This window comes from Gnatocerus cornutus, unplaced genomic scaffold (genome assembly GCF_029298725.1).
Source record: "Gnatocerus cornutus isolate USDA-ARS CGAHR unplaced genomic scaffold, icGnaCorn1.1 ctg00000023.1, whole genome shotgun sequence".
In the NCBI taxonomy this organism is placed as follows: Eukaryota; Metazoa; Arthropoda; class Insecta; order Coleoptera; family Tenebrionidae; genus Gnatocerus; species Gnatocerus cornutus.
In genome coordinates, this window is record NW_028275375.1 from 3,487,785 (window position 1) to 3,513,500 (window position 25,716).

The 25,716-nt window shown below is 33.0% G+C and overlaps 1 protein-coding gene across 2 annotated transcripts in view; it reads left to right on the plus strand.

Annotated features, from left to right (window-relative positions):
- The first annotated feature begins 223 nt into the window (after positions 1 to 223).
- Positions 224 to 25,716, plus strand: part of LOC148166422 (head-specific guanylate cyclase-like) — a 64,327-nt gene continuing 38,834 nt past the window's right edge. For both annotated transcript variants that reach the window (XR_015771028.1, XM_088048981.1), the window contains exons 1-2: positions 224 to 512; positions 1,982 to 2,227. Coding sequence is in view for 1 of the 2 variants with exons in the window: in XM_088048981.1 (XP_087905107.1) it covers positions 2,045 to 2,227 (183 nt within the window). In the remaining variant the exon portion in view is untranslated. The remainder of the gene's footprint in view (positions 513 to 1,981; positions 2,228 to 25,716) is intronic.

Consider the following 25,716-nt stretch of genomic DNA (forward strand, 5'->3'; position numbering starts at 1 on the left):
ATAATTCCTATAAACATTCAATACACCACTGGAGAATTTTATTAAACCCGTATGACCGGAACATATCAAGAATTCCCCGCATTTTCCGGACACTTCCACTTCATAAACGATGCATGAAGACGAATGAAAATCACAGGAATTAAAAAGGTGTTTATACGTGCGGTCGCTGCAATGCGCTGGCGTCGAAGAGGCATCGCGGTCTTCCTGCGACGCCTTTAGTTGCTCGGGCGTCGCGGTGCCGATACGTATTCGTCTGCGATTCGAACGCGTCGCGTCGATTAACGAACACGTGATCATTTATTAGATGGTATCGATGAGTTTCCACCGTAAATAACAAAGAAAGACGTGATTTATGGAAGACGTCAGGATGTAAAACTGGCTGTTCTTCGACGCGCTAAACAAACACATTTGTCGTTGAGATAAGAATATTGAACTTGAAGGTTTTGGTGTCGAAACCAATTTCGGAAGGTCAGACAAATTAATTTTGAATGATTGTGTTCCGACACGCCACGGTAAGTCGAGAGGAGTGTTTGGAAATGAATTTAGTCAGGCTGAGGTGCCATGCGGGACGGAACATATGCTCAGTCGATAATTTATGATGAGCATTAATTATGTTAGTTGAGATACTTCATCGAAACACAGTTGATAATAGGGATAAACACGAGGATCAAATTAATGAAAGTGTTTCATTGTTCATGTTCGCACTGTAATTATCCGATCTCATATTTCCTTCAAGCAGAATTCTTTTGATTTTACGGCTAAACTGGGGAACAATTTTAATTAGAGCCAGACTTAATCAAACAAATCCACATTTTTATTAACCCTTACTACAACCAGCGACTATAAAATGAATAAATGATGAAAAGCACACAAAAACTCGTACGTAATCAAAACAAGAATGTTTTTTCCTTTTACAATAATTTCGTTCGGACATTTCTCAGTTGTGCTAACCTTATTGAATTTAAACTTTACTTGGAAAGTTCGCTCGACCTCCCATTCTCATAAGAAATTTATCATTAAAGTTACTTTTTTGGTTTGGCCCAGAACGTTCTTACTTTTGATCCGGTTTCCGATTTTGCTGAAAAAGCAAAACTGTACCGCTTGATTGATTAAATTTTCTTGTATTACAATTTGTCTGCTGAGTCGTGTCGAGAAAACTGATTTTCTCAGACTGTTTTAATTGTTGACTAGAACAACTCAAAGTACAGTTCCTAATTAATTAATTAGTAATCATGTCGTGTTAGCCCACTAGATGACGGCTAACTAAGGGACGAAACTCCGTAATTCTAGAATTAATTAAAGATCAAGCCTAATTAAATCCCACCTTGTGTTGTGGCCTCAATTCTTTGAATTTATCTTAATTAAACATGTATTTTTGTGTTTACCACACGACAGGGAAGTTTCATAAATTACTGTTTGTTCTAAGCGAAACAATTTCTGAACTTTCCTGTTTAAAATGGTTTATATTCAAAGTTGTGTTAGTTGGTAAAGAAGGAGAAGAAGCGCTGGAAGCTCATTTGATTGTTCCTCTGGTAACCAGTAAATCAGCACCAAAATAATTGTCTATTCATTTTCCCAATTAACGCTAACGTTAATTAGTTAGTATTCCAATGTTATTGGAGATCTGCTCCCGCTCCATTATCTTCAGCGATCAAATGGTTGCAAGCGCAACTGATTTATGCAACATTGCCTATCAAATTGTCCACAGTCCCGATTGAAAAATAATAGATTAATGTTTGTCCCAGTTGCTCAACAGTTTCCCATTCGCGTTTTATCGACCCGTCTTTCCCCATTATAAATTTTAATCAGTGACAAATCCTAATCTTTCTGATAATTCGATTTAAACACCTACCGCGTCTCTCATAAATTCACGTTTTACAACCTTCCAATTAAATAAAGCAGATTGTCGGGTTCGTAATTTAACTAACTACATTTCTAGGTAGTAAAAAATATAATGTGTACATTTTGGTGTACTTTCCAGATAAATAAATTAACCGAAATGAAACATAAATGAAGTCGTAAAAGCTCCAGAGTCACGTCAACGATGGCCTCGTGTCCTTTCCGGCGTACTTCGTCGCATGCTCTTCCCAATGGGGCCCTGAAGAGAGCTTTCACGTCGAGGCAGTCGTCAATCCAAATTCCTAGCGACGATCAGGACGAAGAAGACAAAAATACGCTCAACTTGAAGCATTTGAATGATGCTATTTTGACACTCACTGCGCCGCCGGTGAGTACAGTTTTGTGTAGATAAGGAGATTTTTATTTTATAAGTGGCGGAGAGACATCAAATTTTTACGACCTCGGTGAAATTGTTAATAAAAAAATCTATTCATGGAGGTGCTATGGAAATTGAAATCGTCCACATAGCACGGCAATAAAACTAAAATTAGCACAGATTTGTTGGAACATTTCCGGTCCTAATTGGTTGTAAATAATGAAATCTACTGAAATTTGGTTTCACGTTTTTGTGACTAAATTTGATAAGGCTACGAGTGTATTTTGACGTAAAGTTATAAGATCAATATCTACTTTGAAATTTAGCATACGCTTAACCTGGTTTCTAAATGTGTTGCAAACGACAAATCCGGAAATTTGTGACACGTACACGTGGTTGCATATTTATGTTGAAAATTGTTAAAATGGTTTATTGAACGGCGAGCGGATCAAAGGTCATTTTTTACTGTTTTAACGTGCCGAAATCCGTAATCCTTCGGATATTGAGGTGCGTTTACGCGCCCAAGCTATTTGCACAAGTAACGCGTTGCGTGTAAACCACTGGAAGTACCAAATTTGGATAAAGAGAAAATTGGCATTGTTAGATAATTTTACGTTAGAGTTCGTAAACATTTTTTATACAGGGTGTAACAGAAATGAGTACATTAAATTGAACTGGTGGTAGATTTTGTTGAAACAAACAAATTTTTCCTTTGCGGTTTTCCAAAATTGAGCCTAGTTTTGAAATATTATTAATTAATTTTGAACTGATTACTAATCAGTATTCAAGACTATCGTATGTTGCACAAAAAAATATAAACATTGCCAGCTAGTCGGCAAGACGTAACCAAGTAAAAAAATATACTGATTACGTTTTTTGTCGGTTTAATCACTTCACTTCCTGAATTATTTTAGTTGCAATCTTGTCGGTTTCGGAAACAGATCATTGCAAAAGGCTGCTCAGGGTCAGACTTTACTTGGAAAGATTTTTGTGACGTTGTTGACTATCTCTTTACACATCATTTTAATCTCTTTTGTGGACTGCTGAAGGTAGGATTTCTTGTTTTTTTTTAGTCAAACTTGATTTTTTGTACTTATTATTTGTTCTAAAATAGTTCATAATTTTTTTATATAAACGGCACGTGTCTAAAAATCGCGTTAACAGAATTTGTTGTTGTCCACAATTTACGAAATAATAACAAATTAAGTTAAAACGCGCCAAGAAAAGTGATTTCAACAGATAGAACTTTAGAACTTTTTATTTTTAAGACGAGCCATTCTTTCACTTTTACTTTTAATTTCTAGACGACCCAAAAATTTTCAATATTTTTCACTGTACTGGACGGATTTTAGAACATTTTATTTTCAAGACGAGCTAAAATTTTCCAATATTTTCCATTCGGACCAGTAATTTTGGTAATTTTGACGTTAGGGGAATGAAATTTGGAGAGATTACTATGTCTAATTTGTTTATAATGTGGCGCCAGCGCCTAATTTTTTGAGCAACAGGGATGGATTTTAGAAATTTTTATTTTTTAGTCAAACTAAATTTTTTTGATAATTTCTCTCGAACCTGTGAATTTAATAGTTTTAATGCTAGGACAACGAAATTTAATGAGATTACTGTATTAATTGACTTCCTTATGGTTTGTTTCAAATACCAATTTTTTTGAGGTACAGGGACGGATTTTAGAAATTTTTACTTTTAAGACCGGCCAAAAATTTTCAATATTTTCCATTCGGACGTGTAATTTTAGTAGATTTGATGTTACAGCAATAAAATTTGGAGAGATTACTATTTTTGACTTGTTTATGCTCTGTCCCAAATCCCATTTCTTGCTACCAATTGGGACGGATTTTAGAAATTTTCATTTTTACGAAAAACCAAAAATTTTCAATACTTTTTATTCGGACTTGTAATTTTTATAGTTTCAATGCTATGCCAATGAAATTTAGAGAGATTATTATTTTTGGCTTGTTAACTGCCTGTTCCCCAAATCTCAATTTTTTTGAACAACAGGGACGGATTTTACAAATTTTCATATTCAAGACGAGACAATAATTTTCCAATACTTTCTATTCAGACGTGTAATTTTGGCAGTTTTAATGCTAGGGCAATAAAATTTGGAAAAATTACTATTTTTGACTTGTTTTTAGTCTGTCCCAAATCCCAACTTTTTAAATATAATGTCGGTTTGTATACTATTTTATTCACAATAATAGCGAAAACCTAAATAGGCTCACTTTCCATTTTACTAAAATCGATCAAATTAAATTATTTTATTTTATTTTTTTAAATATAACTTTAAACCTCGTCTACGCCTCGGTTTGTATACTATTTATTCACAATCAAGGCTAAAACCTATAATGACTCAGTTTCTAACTTTCTAGAATCTATTAGACTAAATAATTTTTTTTTTTTTAATTGGTAAATAAAAAAGTACTTCGTTCTTTAATTTTTAAGGGGCTAACAAGTTTACGATTGTTCGAAAAGCTTTGAATGCCATAAAAAGACTTTTTAAACGTGTATCTTACAAAGTTTTATCTAGGATTGTTCTTTATTTGTAATTTATAGAAATGCATACTATTTTTTCACAACTAGCTTGAGAACATGTCATGAAATTAAATTTCCCTCCTACAAACAGATAAAAAAAAGCGTATTTTGAATTGCCTATATTAATTCTTCGGAGCTCAGAAACTAATAATACTCAGACCAAAAAAACATTCAGAATTGGCTATTTAATATTTTTGAAGTTAAAAAAATCCAAATTTGGTTAAACTCGAAGAATTAGAGTATTTATTTTGCATTTTTCCAATCCTGGAGTCTTTTTAATCGTTGAGATTCCACGCGTTTGAAATGTGTATTTGTTCACCGATAAATGAACCCGTTAACAAAACGCAGGTGTACTAATTTCCGTCAGAAATGATAATACTTTGCAGTTCGTCCTGTCTAAACTAATAGAGGATGTTCCACGTTGAATTAAAGTGAACAAAACTCCCACAAATGCATTGGTAGACTGAACGTTGAATTTTAATTCACACAAACGCAAACTCTTTACACGAACAAAGCCCCCAACTGTCATTATTTTAAAAGTGAAGTTTTTCAGATACAATAATCAATACTTGCAGTTGGGACAGGCCTCGATGGAGATCATGATAAATATTACAAATTCAATAGGTCACTAGTGAATAATTTATCATCTGCTTTAGTGGGGTTAAAGTTACACAGCTTACGTGGTAGCGAAATTTATTATATTATGGCACAATTACAGTCTCGCGAACAAAATATTTCAATTCGAGAGTTTTATCACTCGAGAGTGAACATAAAAGAAACATTTTTACGCACAAGTTTTTACCTTGGCGCAATTGGGAATTCCGCAGTGACTCGTTTCAAGAAAAATTATTGATCTCGAGGAAAAATAGAAGACGTATTCAAAAGGGTTCATTGTCTATGCAGTGCCATCGCTATTTATTATTCGGATGGAATGATCAAAGACGGTAATTATTTCAACTTTTCTGTCTCCTCCTTAAAGTTATTAAAGTCTAGACTGCATTACATTTCATTTTATCTCATTACATAATTTTTATCGCTGAATACAGACTCGTTTTTTGTTATTTTTGGTTGAATGCATTCCCTATCTCGCTATTCTGATCAAAAATAGAAATAGTTTTCACACTCGGAAAGCCAAAATAGCAGCGATGTTTGCTCGTGTTATCTGAAATATGTACATACCTGGCTATAAGCGACTTTTGTTTTGGCGTCCGCCGTTAGCAGTAATTGAAAAAATGATCAATCACAGATGTTGCGACCATTTACTCAATATGTGATCGATAACGCCACTTATCGATTATGTCATGAGTGAGAAATGCTAAATTGTAAAGCGAGCGAGATTATTTTGGATCATGAAGTCGTTAGCGCGAGTGATACAAATCTCACCAGCTTATAATGGCATTTTGCTCACGTTTGACCGACGTTTTATCTACGCCTAAAAATGCAAAATTTTGTTGAAGCTTGACAGGTTTGGCAGGAGCGCGAATTTTTTCCCCACCAAAATGAAAACGCATCCACATTATATCACTAGACAACTAGTTTTTCCTGAGTTTTGTTTACTCCATTTCCTATTTAGAAATTTGCATCATCGACGGTTTCCACTGGGGGCGTAATAATGAACTGGGGCCTTTGGCGAAGTCGACGCTCGAGGAGAAAAACGTCGGATAAGGGATGAAATGTAGATACAGCGCGATAAACAACCGAAATAATAATCCAATTCGCACGTTTGACGCCTCTTACATGGGGATGAAAAGCACTTCAAATATTTGCATTCAAATGGATGTGACGGTATATAGATAATCAATGGGGGTGTGTATGTTTGCAACGGTTTCCGGCGCAAAAAGCATAATACGCTTGAAGTGCGATTTGTTGGGAGAGTGAAAGGTTTTAGAGTACATTACTTCAGGATAATAGAAATAACCGCAAACCAAGATTTCACGTCGAATGCTAAGTAAGTGGAGATAATAAATGGAAACATGCGTTTTAGAACGCATTAACACCGCATAATAAACCGAGCTATGAGTACATTTCCCGTCAAATGAATCGTAATGGCCGGAGTAATAAATGGTGTGATTTGTCGGATTATTTATAAATCACAAAGCTTATATTGTTAAAATCACAAACTAGGTCGTGGCGGTGTGTAAACTGAAATATAAAAATTGGATCGGTTTAGTTCAATCCGATGCTAATCGTTTTACAGAAGTGATGCCGATCGGCAAATTCTCTCGAAGCCGCAAAATTTAATAAAACGCGAGAGTTTTCGCCACCGCGAAGTGAAGACCAAAAAAAACTCAAAGATGCAAACTGGAGAACTAACTTTCATTTTTTTCTGAGTAAATTACTTACATACCTCTAAGCGACGTTAATTTCAGTGATAATAAAGCAATCCCCGTAAATCCGACGCAAATCCCTTCCAAAAAAATTTCCCAACCCCTAACACTCGCGCTCCAACCGTTTCAACTTTGTTAGCACTCTGCCTTTGTATGGGTTTTCCCTCATTATCTCCAGAAAAAAAGCGCCCATGTGTGAGTTCTCACCCCCTTAATTAATTCACTCAACTTGTACAACAGTTACTCGATTCGTTAAGCAAAAACTTTAACTTGTTATTGCAAAACTTTCCAAATTTAATTAGCTGCTTACGATTCGAAAAAGCACTTTCTTGCATTACCGCTCTTTTGAAATCTCGAGTTTAATGTTTTTATGAAAATTTACAACAAGGGAAGAATGACTTTACCCTCTGGGGTGTCTTGCGAGAGACACGTTTGTGGTTTTATTGCCATCACATTATTTTAATAACTGCCGCCTCCGGGGAAATGCTAAGTTAATAATTAATTGGGGAGAAGATGAACTAGTCGTCCGGTAAAAGAATATTTAATGCCGAAAGCTGCGTTTCTCTTTGGCGCGCTTTATCTTATTTTAAGAAAGCAGAAAAATGAAGCAAGTTTTAGTTTTGGAAGAAAAAGTTGGGTTGTAAAGTGCACTTTCTTTTCCGCGCCTAGAAGAGTGTCGTGTTTTATCAAAATAATAATACAGTGACGTTCAAAAGTCTCAAGTCTCCCATTTTTAGGTATTTTCAAGAAAATTTATTTATGAAGTTAAAGAGTAATTTTTTTTAAAACAATGAGTTCGAATTTTCTGTTTAAAATACAATTTACAAATTTTAATATTTATCAAAGTTCTATAGAGGAGTGCAAGCCTTTTGACCGCTAGTGTACTTTCCGAAAATAATTTGCATTCCTTTTTGTATCATTTCAGGTTCTTGGAATGAATCAGATCCTTTCGATCCTTTTTTAATCCTCTCTTTAATCATTGTCCGCTTTGTAAAACGAAACAAAGCTGAGCTCCTTTTTTTCCGTTGTATTTACAAAACGCAGCAAGTTTAAGACTGTTCTTGACAGTAAAAATTAGACAGAATGAAAACTCTGTTTTCAATTAACTGAAAATTCAAAATAGCGTGCAAACAGAACTCCATTATTTAAATCTCTGGTTAGCTAAAACTTTATTACTGTTAATGTAATGTTATCGACAATTTATGTATGAATAATAATCGGATAATGTATCGATTTACTCGTATATAAATATATAATTGGTTTTTCTGGGTCAGATAGAGTTTCACATAACCGCCCCTTTGTGATCCCGCAATTTTCGTGAATTTCATTTCACTGCTTGAAAAATCTAATCGGACGTGATCTGGTGTTAAGTCCTCGTCGTTGTTCCTGAAATTTCCTGCGAGATTTCTAGACTTTAATCCGGGTCTCGGGGCTATATAAGATTATAGTTTAACAGTCGAGTTAACATTTCGTCTGCTAAGATTAATCGCATTATAGAGTACACTATTTTCGCGTATTTATCGCGCCCATCTTCGTGATATATTGTCCCAAGAGTGTCAAAATCGCCCCACGTTTTTATATTTTTTAAGATCACAAGACAAGATTTTAGGGTGAGGATCGCGGCAACCTGCCAAACAGAGTCTTGATGAATGGTAGAAGGTGGTTTTTGTGGCAGGGATAAAAATACGGTTTATTGCAATAACAGGATAAATTTCGTGGCGGACACGGAGGGTGTCGTGGATTGATGAAACGGAACAATGTCGCTGCTTCCGACGTTGATCCGAAAACTTACATTTCACTGAAAACAACACAACAAAAGTTCGGAATTTTGGCATCACATGCAAATGCGTGGTTTTGTCTGATGTTCACAGCGCTTTGAGTCTTCCGTTTTTTTCGTATTTGCATAATTTGATCATCCTTGTTGCTGCGGAATTAGTATTTGCATTTTATATTTTTGGAATATCGATTAATGTGCTACGAATACACGGAATTAAGCTTATTTGTGACACGCCAGGAAAGGCTTCATACGGACGTGCTTCAGATTCTGCCAAAACAACTCGGATTGACATTCAGGGGACTCGCTCGATTAGAAATTATTTTATAGCTAATTACTTTCTCATTCTTTCGATTTATTTTTCAAACCTTTAAGTTTAGTGCTCAGATTTGTGTATATTTGGTCCGATTAATGCGTTAAAATAAAGATTTGGCACATTTTTATATGTCAGATTTTGGCGCAAAAATGGTGGAGGCGCCGGGTTGAACAAAAAAATTTAATTAAAACATCGTTTTGTTGAAAGGTAAGTTAAGTAATCTGCACAACAACTCTCGAAACTTTAATTTTCCGTATTAAAAGAATAATTTTCCATACTCGGCAGCGAACTCAGACTAATAATTCTAAATTAGAGCTAAAATGTTTGTTAGCACAAATGCAATTTTCATAAAATTTGTTCGATCTCAATTAATTATCCTCAGTGTAGAAGCTAATTTAATCACAGCAGAGCATACAATGTGGATTACGACTCGAATTATGACATGACCACTCACGTTACTATAAATTTCAGTCCATAAACCTTTCATTCCAGACTAGTTTTATAATATACAATTCTCATTTTTACCTCTTACCTGTCAGTCAGAAGTGCTTGAAACATAATTAAGTTTTACAACAGCTTTGTTCGTGGCAGTAAAAATGAAATATAATAAGTATTTCCATTTGTTTATGGTGGTGGTGGAATTGCTCCAACGAACTTAAAAAACTTGGCATTGACCACATTAATTCCTAACATTGAACTTGCAAATCTAATTCTCTAATTTTAACAGATATTAGTGGAAATTTTTGGTTCGTATTCAAAGTAAAAATTTCTTAAAATTTTGTTTCTAAGATTAAAATTTTATAATTTAACACAGATGATAAACTAATCAAAAGTGGTAAAAGGTACAAATTTCAGTGCTTTGCAATCAAAACTGACAAAGTTAGGAAAATTAATAGAATGAGGTGGAAAAATTCTTGGTTCGCTTTCCAATGCCTAAATGAAAATTGTTCTAAAAATTCTGTTTCTTGCTCTAAACTTTTGGAATTTGAGAAATTATAAAACTCCCAAATTTTAGTGGTTTAGCATAAAAACTGTCAGAATTACAAATTTTAATAGAGATTAGTGAACATTTTTGGTTCGGTTATAAAATCAAAATTTCTAAAAAAAATTGTATCTTGCTTTAAAATTTTGGAATTTAAGAGAGATGGTAAAAAAGTTGAAAGTAATAAAACCCCAAAATTTTACTGTTTTATGATGGAAACTGCCAGAGTTACAGATTTTAACAGAGATTAGTAAAAATTTTTGTTTTGTTTTTAAAATTATAATTTCTAAAAATTCTGTTTTTTACTCAAAAATTTTGTAATTTAGCACAGTTAATAAACTAATCAAAAGTAGTAAAAGGTTCAAATTTTACTGCTTTGCAATTAAAACTGACAAAGTTATGGAATTTAATTGAATGAGGCGGAGAAATTCTTGGTTCGTTTTCCAATGCCTAAATGAAAATAGCTCTAAAAATTCTGTTTTTTGGTCTCAAATTTTGGACTTTAGACAATTAATAAAAAAGTCAAAAGTAATAAAACCTCTAAATTTTACTGATTGACGATGAAAACTGCAAGAGTTACAATTTTAATAGTGATTAGTGGAAATTTTTGGTTCGTATTCAAAGTAAAAATTTCTAAAAATTTTGTTTCTAACTTTAAAATTTTCTAATTTAACACAGTTGATAATCTAATCAAAAGTGTTTAAAGATACAAATTTCACTGCTTTGAAATCAAAACTGACAAAGTTAGGGATATTAAAAAAATGAGGTGGAAAAATTCTTGTTGCTGCTGAATTAGTATTTGAATTTTATATTTTTGGAATATCGATTAATGTGCTACGAATACATGGAATTAAGCTTATTTGTAACACGCCAGGAAAGATACATTGTCATTTATGGCTTCATACAGACGTGTCTCAGATTCTGCCAAAACAAATCGTATTGACATTCAGGGGACTCGCTCGATTAGAAATTATTTCATCGCTAATTATTGAAGTTTCGCGTCGTCGTTCTCATTCTTTCAATTAATTTTTCGGACCTTCAAGTTTTGTGTCCAAATTTATGGACATACGATTTAATTAATGCGGGAAAATAAAGATTTGACACATTTTCTTATGTCAAATTTTGGCGCAAAAATGGTGGAGGCGCCGGATTAGACAAAAAAAATATAATTAAAACACGGCTTTCTTGGGAAGTTAAGTTAAGTAATTTGCACAACAGCTCTCAAAACTAAAATTTTCCGTATTAAATTAATTCAGCAGCGAACTCAAACTCGTAATTCTGAATTAGAGCTAAAATGTTTGTTAGCACAAATGCAATTTTCATAAAATTTGTTCGATCTCAATTAATTATTCTCAATGTGGAAGCTAATTTGATCACAGCAGAGCATACAATGTGGATTACGACTCAAATTATGACATGACCACTCACGTTACTATAAATTTCAGTCCATAAACCTTTCATTCCGGACTAGTTTTATAATATACAATTCTCATTTTTACCTCTTACCTGTCAGTCAGAAGTGCTTGAAACGTAATTCAGTTTTACAACAGTTTTGTTCGTGGCAGTAAAAATGAAATATAATAAGTATTTCCATTTGTTTATGGTGGTGGTGGAATTGCTCCAACGAACTTAAAAAACTTGGCATTGACCACATTAATTCCTAACATTGAACTTGCAAATCTAATTCTCTGATTTTAATACAGATTAGTGGAAATTTTTGGTTCGTTTTCAAAATTAAAATTTCTAAAAATTCTTTTCTTAACTCTAAAATTTCTAATCAAAAGTAGTAAAAGGTACAAATTTTACTGCTTTGCGATCAAAACTGACAAAGTTAGGGAATTTAAAAGAATGAGGGGGGAAAATTCTTGTTGCTGCTGAATTAGTATTTGAATTTTATATTTTTGGAATATTGATTAATGTGCTGCAAATGCACGGAATTAAGCTTATTTGTGACACGCCTAGAAAGATACATTGTCATTCATGGCTTCATACAAAGGTGTCTCAGATTTTGCCAAAACAAATCGTATTGACATTCGTATTGACATCGCTCGATTAGAAATTATTTTATAGCTAATTATAGAAGTTTCGCGTGGTCTTTGGATTTATTTTTCGCACCTTCAAGTTTCGTGTTCAAATTTGTGGACCTCCGATTTAATTAATGTGTTAAAATAAAGATCTGACAAATTTTCTTATGTCAGATTTTGGCGCAAAAATGGTGGAGGCGCCGGGTTAGACAAAAAAAAATATAATTAAAACACGGCTTTCTTGGGAAGTTAAGTTAAGTAATTTGCACAACAGCTCTCAAAACTTAAATTTTCCGTATTAAATTAATTCGGCAGCGAACTCAAACTCGTAATTCTGAATTAGAGCTAAAATGTTTGTTAGCACAAATGCAATTTTCATAAAATTTGTTCGATCTCATTTAATTATCCTCAATGTGGAAGCTAATTTGATCTCAGTATAGCATACAATGTGGATTACGACACAAATTATGACATGACTCACGTTACTATAAATTTCAGTCCATAAACCTTTCATTCCGGACTAGTTTTATAATATACAATTCTCATTTTTACCTCTTACCTGTCAGTCCGAAGTGCTTGAAACGTAATTCAGTTTACAACTGCTTTGTTTGTGGCAGTAAAAATGACATATAATCTGTTGTAAAATAGACGCACCTATAATTTTTATTATTTTAAAACATGCGGGTTTATTTGGGATTTTAATTTTACCCCAATAATTGCATTACTAAATAGTGCACTTTAAAAATTACGAGGATAGGTGCATTTTACATTGAATAAGAGTCAAAAATCGATTTTTAGTCAATTTAAGTTTAATTCTTTGGTATCCTGTGACAGAACTAAAGCACCAAATTTGTCATAAAAAATAAGAAAAAATAAAAAATGTGGATGCGTCTATTTTTATGCAACACACTGTATAATAAGTATTTCCATTTGTTTATGGTGGTCGTGGAATTGCTACAACGAACTTAAAAAACTCGCCATTGACCACATCAATTTCCAACATTGAACTTGCAAATCTAATTCTCGACGTGATTTCTTGGAGGAAATTTTTCATGTACAGCTACAAGTATGCAATTTTATGCAGAAATTGAGTTTTTGATGGCAAATCCGACGACACTCCTTCGTACGTTTATAAGCGTGTCGTGACTGGAAACCCAAAACGTTTACTCAAACTTACAGACAGAATTCGCCGATTTTATTTCAGGACCGGTGTTAATTCGCATGGAAATGGAGCCCTGAAATCAATTTATTCCTTGCATATTTACTTTTTTTTAATTAGAAAGCTGTAAAGTGAAATCACTCAAAACCAAAATGGGGGTTATTCAAGCAAAGAATTTCTAATTTGGTCGGAATTGAATCAATCCACTCAGTAAAAATTTATTTTTAACGCACTCTTTGTATGTAAACACGGTGTCAATCTCATGTAATTAAATTGCGCCTCAGGAGCGTTGATCTGTTGTGTCGTTTTTTTGTGGAACGAGTGTTTGATGTAACGTAATTCGATCACTGCAACAAAACTTTGCGAATTAATTGAAGAAGACGGGGATGAAATAATTTACTTGGTTGCACCCCAAAAGTGTAATTTTTAATAGCCGCCGCACCGGAAACCTGCCGGCTATTTATCCAGAGTCAAGGTAATGCTTTTTCTACACAAATTAAACGTTCCCACTTCGCTTTTAAGTATTAAATTTGTAAAAACAAGAAAGTTTCTTCAAGTGAATTATACATGAAATCTACTTAACAATTCTAACGAAATAAATTAGGTTCGCTTTAAAGCAACAGCTCTGTAAGTGATTTCGTGTCTCCAAATTTTTTCCACACCTCCGATTAAAAATTCATTGCAACATCAGTCACCAGAACGTCCTTTGACTGTACTGCCCCAGTTAACGAATCATAAAAAATTAAAGTCTGAAACTTGAGATCGGGAAAAATTACGCGCCACTCCTTAATTTAATGGATAAATACGCGCTATAAAGAGAAGGGTAATAAAAAAGAATTTTTTCCTTTGACGAACCCTTTTTATTTATCGCAAGTTTTTACAGCTGAATGGCCAGTATCCTTGTTCAGGTTATTACCGCTTTAACCTGGAAAGCAAGAACGCTGACGATGTCATTGGCCAACTTCTGTTTTTATACCGCAATTTATTGTTTACGAAATTAATGAATTTTTAGAGGATTCCCAATTCTGCGTTTACCCGCAATTTTAAATGAACAGGTTTAGCTTTGATGTGGGTTCTGTTTTTTTTTTACGGGAAAGAAGCAGCGACGTGTGAATTTTGAAACGGGCGAATTAAACTCGCAATTATGGGAGGGCGTGATTTATGGGGGAATTGGAGTGGACACCACGCAATTGTAGTCACTGCCAGAAAAAAAATCAAATTATCTAAAAAATATTTAATAAATATTAAAATAGAACTAGACTTACATAAACATAATAGAAAATCTAAAAAAAAATAAATAAAAGTGCCACCTGGCTGAGATTGCCGGAGCCAATTTTTAATAACAGTTCCGACCTCCGGCACACTCTGTACCTTCCCAACTGTATAATTCTGCAAAAGCAGTCGAATTTATAAGCGTAATAAAAGTGAACGACCACGTTGTCTTACGATACAATCGCATAAAAAATTTAATCGATAAAGACCTTAATGGCGGCCCTCTATTGATTCGTAGAATTCCGCTACTCCATCTTTCAGCAACAAATCAGGACATTTGTTTGGTCGAGGGGAACGGGATTACTGTGTCATGTGGTTGGTGATATATTGCTGACCGAAACAAAAAAGCTAATTATCCACAGCCCACGACTATTAGACGTCTAATCACTCACCTGTTGCGTAAATAACACCTGCGGTGATTATGTGGTGGTCAAAAATATCGAAAGAAAGTTAAAGGACAGAGGCAAAGGGCGCAACTTTAGTTATAAGAATCTGGAGACTCTAAACAGAATCTAAGGAATACTCGGAGACTAAAGTAAATCTAAGAAAAATCCGGAACATTATTGTTAATTTTTAGGAGGGCTAGTATTTCCTTATGGGCGCATAACCCACCCTTAATCCGTCTCTGTTTTTAATCACATCAAGTACATTGACAGTATAAAAGTTCAGAAAATAGAAAAAGTAAGCAAAAATTGAAAGGAAATCGACATAAAATCTAGAAAATCTAAGGAAAATTTAGAAAATCTAAGGAAATTTAGATTACGTTTACAAAGAAATCAAATGATTCACAAAATTTAAAGTAAAATTTTCTAAAAATTCTCTCTCTTGGTCTAAAATTTTGGAATTGGACAGTTGATAAAGAAATCAAAAGTAATTAAACCCCCAAATTTTACTGTTTTGAGATGAAAACTGACTGAGTTTTCAGATTTTAACAGAAATTAATGGAAATTTTTGGTTCGTTTTCAAAATTAAAATTTCTAAAAATTCTGTTTCTAACTCTAAAATTTTAAAATTTTGCACAGTTAATAAACTAATTCAAAGTGGTAAAATGTGCAAATTTCACTGCGTTTTGATCAAAACTGACAAAGTTACGGGTATTTAATAGAATAAAGTGATTTGAATTTTGGAATTCAAGACAATTGACATACAAGTCAAAAGTAATAAAACCCCTAAATTTTACTATTTTAAGATGAAAACTACCCTTAGTTCTTTTGAATTAACTTTAAGTTGTCTCTAATTTATCTTGTTGGTTTTCTTCAGATTTCTTAGTTTCTCTAGATTTTCTTCAAATTTTCCTCAAACTCCTCTGTTTACATATCTTGATTTCCCTTAAATTTAATATCGATTTCTCTTGATTCCTCTTGAAATTAATATCGATTTTTCTTGATTCCCTTTAAATTTAATATCGATTTTCTCTAGATTGTGCATAAATTCTTTTTAAGATTCTTTTAAGTCTCTAATTTTCTTCCTAGTTTGTTAGATACTTTTTAAATTGAATTTTTTTTATTTTCTTTGATTTATTTTAGATTTTGTTTAAATTTTTCTTCAAATTTTCATAAAAAATTTGTATTCTCTTCATTCTGTTAAATTTTTCTTTTGGGTTTTCCCATTTTTTTTAACTATTTTTAGAGCTTCTTGGATTCATTTTTAACAGTCTTTGAGCTTTCTTTAGATATTTCTTAGGCTTTATTTAAATTCCCTACATTTTTATAACTTCATCGATTCTCCTGCCATATTTTCTTCGCACAATGCTTATATTCTCGACTGTTTCAGATAATTCTTGAATCTCTAAATTTCCATTAGAATTTCTTTAGATCTTCAGTTTTTGTGTCTTTTTGTACAAATTATCTTAAATTTTCCCACTGATATTATTTTTCCTGTTTAAAAGCAATGTAAAATTAGGGTTTTACAAAACCGGTCCCAAGTGGGCTCCAGGGCGCGCCCTCCTTTAAACCGTCTCTGACCCTTTGCGACTTTATCGACATTTTTCTTGCAGCTGCACTAAATGACTCCATCCCTTCATTAAACGCCAACTTCGCAGCAAGGGAACTAATTTTTAAAGTACGATTTCCAGTTGAACAATGCGCTTTTGTTACCAGAAGGTAAAGTTAGTCTGAGAATGCGTGGGAAGTTGTCACAAAATGAGCGAGACGTGATGTTAAACTCCCATAAAACAGCTCCGCGGAATTTTCTCGTTCACTTATTTTACTGTTTTTTGGTTGCTCTACGATCAATACATTCTCAACATATTTTTTCATATAAGAGTTATTATTGTCTAAAATTTTCTCTTCATTCTTATATTGAAATGGCAATAAAAGCGTCGTCTCCACGACACGGAACGCACTCAAGTGCAAGTCTAACATGAGCTTAAAATAGTTTCGTCTGCAGATCACATGCCATTCGGCGAATGGCGCAATAACTTTTCCATTCAAACAAAATACGAATAGAGCTTTTCATCTTGAAAGCTCGTCGTTCCGTTTTGTGTGTTCATCTTTCAATAGGCGTTGTATATCACCACGTACCGAAATATTTACTTCTTGTCCTATAAGAAAAATATTAAAATATTAAATTCCACGGAGGACCGAAAACCTGCAGTATCCTGGAAGATTTAATAAATGCGACCGCAACATCTGGAGAGGTCACGGCGCGAGCGAAGCGAGCGTTGACAAACTGAGCAAGTGTAAGTTTCCTGTTCATATTTCTCCGGCGCTTTTCTGTAACTCCCAAATTGATATTTATCTAAGGTTGTACCGAGTCTCCGTTGCTCATTTTTATCCGTTATTTTCTCGTTTATTTCCCGCTGAACGCTTCGGTTGTAACGGAATTAATATCATGTATAAAATTTCCCGATTACTCGGCCACGCTGGAAATTGGATTTTGCTCTTATACGATTTGATTTAACAGCGTCTGCTCTGTTGATTGCTCGAGAACTTCCAAGACGACGTAATTCGCAAAATAATCCAACAATATGCACGATTGATCCACCGACGAAGTTTGATGTGCGATTCATCTTAAAAGTGTCATTCTGCGGTAAAAGAGATGCCGGAGTCAAGATCTTGCGGCCTGACGTGTCTCCTTCGTGCTCGATTTACCGGCGATAAGAGATAACTTCACACTTTGTCCTTTTATTGGATGAGATAAAGTTCGGAGCGGAAATTATACCGTCATCATGGTTGGTCGTTAGGTTATGACATGTTAAAGCCGATTTTTATTGAGACGCATTTTCGGTCTCACCACTACGAATTATAAAATGAGAGGAAAAGGCGTTTAAGAGTTGTTCTTCAGGCTTTTTTGTCGGCCGGTTCACTCAATTTACCTTCAGGACATAAATCCCTGATGCTCATTTGTTCATGCCATAGATTTTTTTCGAACAATTGGCGGAGGATTGCCTGACAAAACTAAATTTATTATCAGGTTAAGAAAATCTAAACAAACATGGGACGGAATAAAAAAGTGAAAGTTCATTAAGCGCCGATTTGACCATCTCGCCCGTCATAAATTCCAAAAGTAATTTCAGGAATGGCGTTTCAACAGATGATATCCCCCTGCCTGGCTCACAAATTCCCACTATATCGCCCCAACTTTAGATTGTGAAATGATCATTTCATTCCGGTCTTGAAATAGAATTTCACCGCGCTCTTTGAGTGTATAATTCCTTCCAAGATAAGAGTATCCGCAAAACAATGGCGAGAGGTATTAACACCAAACAGCAGTCGCATGTAAGTAACAACCAGGAAAACAACCGAAACAGACTCTCTGATTGCAAATGGCAGCATTGTTGTGGTTTCTTTCGCCGTCATTTGCATATGAATTGGAGCTCTTAGGAGACCCCATTATCAACTGTATTCGCTAACAAAACTTCTGGTATCGATAGCCGAAAGAATACGTCGCCACGTTAATTAAGAGAACTCAATCAATTTGACTGAAGTTAACGATTTCGAGAATTGTTAGAAACTGGAATTAATTCATTATTGTTCAATCACAACTGAGTTAACTGTCCTACAAATTCTCCTTAACTTCTAGAACGCTCTTTGCTTTATTTAGAGTGAAAAGTTTGCTCTTTCCGGGGCACCATTCTTCTCACATCCTTAAACAAGTTACCTTGACTATAAATCCATTTAAAACAACACGTCGAGTCGAATATGTGAAATACCCAAAGAAACGATCACAGAAACGAATAAATAAAATTATGGAGAGTTTCCAAAAGTCAGTTGACCTCGAGTCGCCAGAAACATCCTTCGTTTTATTAAATTACGGGATTTTTGTCAGTTTTAATCCTAAATGAAGTTGAGGGGTTTTACAATTTTAGATTTGTTTTCCAATTGTGCTGAATTACGAAATTTTAGAACAAGAAACTGATTCTTAGAAGAATTTTCATTTAGGCATCGGAAAACGAACTAAGAATTTCTCCACTTCATTCTATTAAATTCCGTGACTTTGTCAGTTTTGATCGCAAAGCAGTGAAATGTGTACCTTTCACTACTTTCGATTAGTTATCAAAATCAGAATTTTTAGAAATTGTCAATTTGAAAACGAGCAAAAAATTTCTAATAATCTCTTTTAAAATCTTCAACTCTGACAGTTTTTATCTTAAAACAGTAAAATTTAAGGGTTTTATTATTTTTGATTTGTTTATCAACTGTCTTAAAGTTAAAAATTTTAGAGCAAGAAACAAAATTTTTAGAAATTTTCTTTTAGGTATTGGAAAACGAACCAAGAATTTCTCCACTTCATTCTATTAATTTCCTTAACTTTGTCAGTTTTTATCGCAAAGCAGTAAAATTTGTATCTTTTACCACTTTCAGTTAGTTTATCAACTGTGCTGAATTACAAAATTTTAGAGTTAGAAACAGAATTTGTATAAATTTTTATTTTGAAAACAAACCACACATTTCCACTAATCTCTATTAAAATCTGTAACTCTGCCAGTTTTTATCGTAAAACAGTAAAATTTAAGGGTTTTATTATTTTTGACTTGTTTATTAACTGTCTTAAATTCCAAAATTTTATGTATGAAACAGAATTTTTTAGATCAATTTTCATTGAAGCATTAGAAAACGAACCAAGAATTTCTCTACCTCATTCTATTAAATTCCGTAACTTTGTCAGTTTTAATCGCAAAGCAGTCAAATTTCCACATTTTACCAGTTTTGAATGATTTATCAAATGTGATGAGTTACAAAATTTTAGAGTTAGAAACAGAATTTTTTGAAATTTTTATTTTGAAAACGGACCAAAAATTTCCACTAATCTCTATTAAAATTTGTTACTCTGGCGGAGACTTTAAAAAAAAATTATAATAAATTATTGAGAATCTAAATTTTGCACAGATTAGGAAAATTTGGAAAATATAAGGAAAATCAAGAGCATTTATTTATAATAATAAGAATATAAGGAAAATATACAATAGAAAGTACAAAAAAATATAATTTACGAAAATTTGTTAATAGAATCAAGAGGCCTCTAAACTAGTCAAGTAAAAAATAAAATCCAATAAAAAACGATATATGAATTAATGTATATATATACATATTTTATAATATAAATATTTTATTTTATACAGGGCTAGTCACGAGAAGATTACTTCTGAAAATGATTTTTTCGCAACCCAAAATACTAATTTCTTGAGTCACTTGATACAACCCGAATCAGAAATGAAATGCTGAATCTACGATTGCTTAGGCTTTGACAGTCTCACTTTGACAATTACGGAAAAGGAGGTTACGTGAGTGTCCATAGACAACCTAGTTCAGTTTCGATGTGGATATCTTTACGATAAAGGTTCGTAGCAGTCATAGACAGCATTTTTGGCATTCTCCGGAGATGAGAATCATGTCAGTTTTCTCATCATTTGAATAAGACTTTGTGACGGGTTTCTCAACTCAACCTAACATACCATGCGTGTTAAGGAGAAAAATTATTGGTCGAGCACTTACAGCTTCGGTATAGGACAGATTAATAAAGGTACTTCGAACTAATGGGGCTCTAAAGGAGCGGAATTAAGAATAAAGACGAAATTAAAATAAATAATGTCAAAGTGACATTGACCACCCCAAATGACCCCAAAGCAATCGTGGATTCAGCATTTTATTTCTAACTCTGGCAGTATCGAGTAGTTCAGGGTATTAGTATTTTGGGTTGCGGAAATATAATTTTCAGAAGTAATCTTCTCGTGACTAGCCCTGTATATAAATTTTAAATATAATTTTAAAAATATTTTTTGTAAACATTTAATACACATTTCTAAATCAAGAAAATTAATATCTTCCAAATTATGAAAAAAAAAAAATGGGTTCCAATTTAAAATAAGAAAGTTGAGTATCGCCCAAAAGATACTAAGACATTTAAAAAAAAATTAAAATCATCAGTTTATCGGAAATTAAAAACCATTTAATTTGTTTTTTAAATTGTTGAAATCGGTTCATAAACAAAAATTCTACAACGCCTGCCGTTTTTAAAAAATCACCCTGTATAAGAGTTTAGACAATTTAAGGAGAAATTTTAAGGCTGGAGACGATCTAAACAGAATTCAATAGGAATTTATACACAATGTTGAGAGAAATTAATGTAAAATCCAAAGCGAATCTAAAAATTCTAACAGGATTTGAGGAAAATTTGAAGAAAATCTAGAGCAACTGAGAAGAATTGCTCCAAATCCAATGAGGCTGTAGAAGATCAAGAGAAATTAGAGAGAATCTAAAGTTAATCGAAAAAAAAAATAAAATTCGATAAATTTTGCACAGTCTAGAAAAATTTAGAAAATCTAGAAAGTTGTTTATTTTTTTTTTAATAAAACCGAGAAAAATTTAAAAATGAAATTAGAATGTTGAGAATTTAGATAAAAGTAAAAATTAATATGAAAAGCAATTAACAAGAAAATCAAGGAAAATTATATACAATCCAGGAAAAATCTAAAGTGAACACGAAGCAAATCCTGAAAATTGAAAGAAAACCGAGAAAGCATCTAAAGATTTTAAAAAGAACATTATTCCGCCCCTGTAAATAAAACCTTTAAAAAGGTATGAAAAGTTAGAAAAATATTTCATTTGGAAGGAAGGTAGTGGTAAACAAAGTGATTAATTATTTGCTTCTTCAGAGCTACAACAGAAAGACACACCTGATTTATTACAGTCTGATGCCCAGAATATAAAACGGAATTGGCAACGGTTTCGCCATGTGAGTAGCAGAAATCAAAGAGACAATAAAGCGCGGCTATAAATCGCTTTCTGGTTTTGCATTTCGAAGAAAGAACTTCATATTATATTGTACTTCTAACTGTTATTTATTCCTTACGTGCCACTTAAATTGTTCGAAATTTATTTGACAGGTTTGTTTATTTTCTTTGATCCATTCTACTGGTTCCATTGTGCTGGAAAATGATCCAAGACGTATGATATCGAAATGTCTTTGAAGAAATTGTTTGCACTTCTAAATATGGTAATCGAAGCTTTTTCGAATTGCGAAAAAAGTCGCCAAGTATATTAAGCAAACAAGATTTGACTCTGTAAACCAATTAAAAGTACTCGAGTTTCATTACCTGAAAAACAAATTTGTTTGATCTGCGTTAATGTATCCTGAAAGGGCGCTCACAAATCCATCAGCGAGTGTTTCAGTGATAGTGACAGTGACAGTAATTAATTCTCCGAGCTAAACTTCGTTAGATTTAAGCCAAATATCGCTTTACTCGTTAAAATAAGCTCGAGATTACTTGGACGTATTTTTCAATTACGGCGAAAAGCAGCTTTTAACGATTCCATTTTCCTCGATTGTGATGGAGAAGACTGCAATATTGTAAACTTCATTGCTTTCATTAATCAACTAAAAACAGAATAATGTTAGCCGATGAACTTATGGATTTTTCGCTTCGTCATGAATTGCTTTATTTATTAAAAAGCTCGCAGCAAGACGAGACATAAATTTCTCCTGTCGGCGACATGTGCGTAGTGACAATAATACCTTCAAGCTTTGATGATTTATCTGTATCGCGGTCATCAAACAGACCCTCAGCATCCTGTTTAATTAGTTTCCTCCAATTCTCCGCACAACTAATAGTACCAGCACCACTAAACCAATCTACAACTAATTACGTTTCATTTGCGGCCTCAAGCGGTTTTGCAAATCTTCGTCAAAGCAATGGGCGACGTATATTGCGTTTGATCGACTTTGCCGGTAATTGTGGTGTTTTTTCCAGTTTGCTTTTAATCCGACTAAAAGTGTCTTAAGGAAAAATTCGGAGCTCGGAGCGAATTATTTTTACTTTTATCTTCGGTTCGGCTCATAAATTTATTTTGCAGCGACTTTGTACTTTTGAATTTGAATAGTTCGGATCGAATCTAAAATTGTAGACTCGACAGAATTACCATCTTTTCTCGGTGTCGTTTCGTGCCTTCCGAAATCTGTTTAAAATTTTAAAGCTCCTCTATTTAACATGGTCTAAAAGTGGTTCGAGTAAAAGTTGGGGATTTGCCCGGAACAACATAAATTGATTGGATAGTTGAACAATAGCACAGTCGGGAATTTTCCGGTTTCGTTCCCGGATTTTCATGAATATCTTCTATTTAATTTTGTAAGAAATATGCTCTCGAGCACATGTCTGTCAATCCAATTACTCGGACGTTGCAGTGTGACTAAGCTTCTTTGCTTGATCCAATTATTCCAGTGCGTTTAAATAATTAACAATGTCGTATTATAGCAAGTGGCTGATTTAGGAAGTGGAGTTGGGAAACTTTCCTGAATTTCCATCAGGCCAACTCAAGATGTTAATTAAGACGGTTTTGTTGTTCAATTGAAATGAGGGCTTTCGAAACGAGAAAATGTGTTTATTAGAGAATAATTAGGTATGCATATTTCTCGAATTACAGCGAGCACTGTTTTTCCCTCCTGGCTGGATTTTGTTCCATGGAAACTTTCCAGAGAAACAAATTTATAAAACGGATAATATCATGCTTCGTGTACTGGAAGAAAACAGGTGAAATAAAAATAGAAAATCGATCTTAATGTTAATGTAAATTTTCTCTTTCTGCATACGTTATTAATTTTTCCAAACATTTGATAGGACACTGTCAATAAAACTCCGATATGATTAACGAGCGATCCAAACCTCGAAGCTTTTATGTAAAATTCATGATGAACCGTCAGTTATCAATATTACTACAGGTAGCCGATGTCACAAGTTGTTAACTTCGAGAATTTACTGATTATGAAGGATGGAAGGTTACCACTTTTTACCTGTATTCGATGATTTAATAATAAATCGAAACTGAGCAAACATTACATTGCAGTTTCCGTTTGTGGAATTGAATATTTTATTTTTAAAGCACAAATCCGTGTTTTAATGATTTTTGCTTTTGTACGACCCGGCGCCTCCACCATTTTTGCGCAATTTAAGACGCTTAATAACACTAATCTACAAATTTTGGAAAAAACGGGTCGTTTCTGAAGCAAAATGGCCTCTTATTTACGAATCTAAAGTTCGTTTCACTCCATCAGGTCCGGATTCGGAAATATTCTCCAAAAATTTATCTTTTTCGATTTTTCTTGAAAACTTGGAAAGTTATAGAATTGTTTGACAGTGTTTTGGAAAGCCAATTCAATAAGCTTTTCAACGATCCATAAAAAACAATGCTAGGTTCGGTAGTTTCCATGATATTTTTAAAAAATAATGTGTGAAAAAAATGCGTCAGGAATTTAGTTCGTTTGCAAAATAAAAAATTCTAAAAAGTGTCTCCTTTGCTCAACAACTTTCTAATTTGGAGAAAATGATAAACGTGTTCAAACTAGTAAAATCCCCAAACTTGCCGCAGCGTCAAAATTACCAAAATTACAAATTTAAAAAAAAAAATGGAAATTTTTAGTTCGGTTCCTAAAAAAATATTTCTAAAATCTGTCTCTTTTGGTCTACAATTTTCTAATTTGAAGGAAGTGATAAAGATGTTTAGACTAGTGAAATGCCTTAATTTAATTGCTATAGCGTAAAAATGTCCAGAGTTACAAATTTTTATTTAAAAAAAATGAGAATTTTTGGTTCGTTTCCAAAAAAAATTCTAAAAACTGTGTCTTTCTAATTTGAAAAAAGTGATAAAATGTTTAGACTAGTAAAATGGCTTAATTTAATTGCCATAGCGTAAAAATTTTCAGAATTACAAATTTTTATTTCAAAAACATGTGAATTTTTGGTTCGTTTGCAAAATAAAAATTTTTAAAAACTGTTTTTTTTTGGTATAAAATTTTCTAATCTGGGAAAAATAATAAACGTGTTTAAACTAGTGAAGTGCCCAAATTTCATTGCTACTGCGTAAAAATTTCTAGAATTATAAATTTTTATTTAAAAAATAGGAATATTTAGTTTATTGACAAAATAAAAATTTCTAAAAACTGTCATTTCTATTCAACCACTTTCAAATTTGGGGTAGAAGATAAACGTGTTCAAGCTAGTAAAATCCCCAAATTTCATTGCCGCAGCGTGAAGATTACCAAAATTACAAGTTTTTATTAAAAAAATAAAAATTTTTAGTTCGGCTCCAAAATAAAATTTTCTAAAAACTCTCTATTTTGGTCTACAACTTTTGAATTTGAAGGAAGTAATAAAATAAATATAATTGCCATAGCGTAAAAATTTCCAGAATTACAAATTTTTATTTAAATAAAAATGAGAATTTTTGGTGCCTTTGCAAAATAAAAATTTCTAAGAACTGTTTCTTTTGGAATGCAACTTTCTAATTTGGAGAAAATGATATACGTTTTTAAACTAGTAAAGTCCCCAAATTTCAGTGTTACATCATGAAAATTACCAGCATTATAAATTTTTGTTTAAAAAATGAGTATTTTTAGTTCGTTGGCAAAATAAATATTTCTTAAAACTGTCATTTCTTTTCAACCACTTTCAAATTTGGGGGAGATGATAAACGTTTTTAAACTAGTAAAATCCCCAAATTTCCTTGCCGCAGCTAGAAAATTACCAAAATTACAAATTTTTATTAAAAAAAATGGAAATTTTAATTTCGGTTCCAAAATAAAAAATTCTAAAAACTGTCTCTTTTGGTCTACAACTTTCTAATTGGGAGGAGGTGCTAAACATGTTTAACTTAGTAAAAT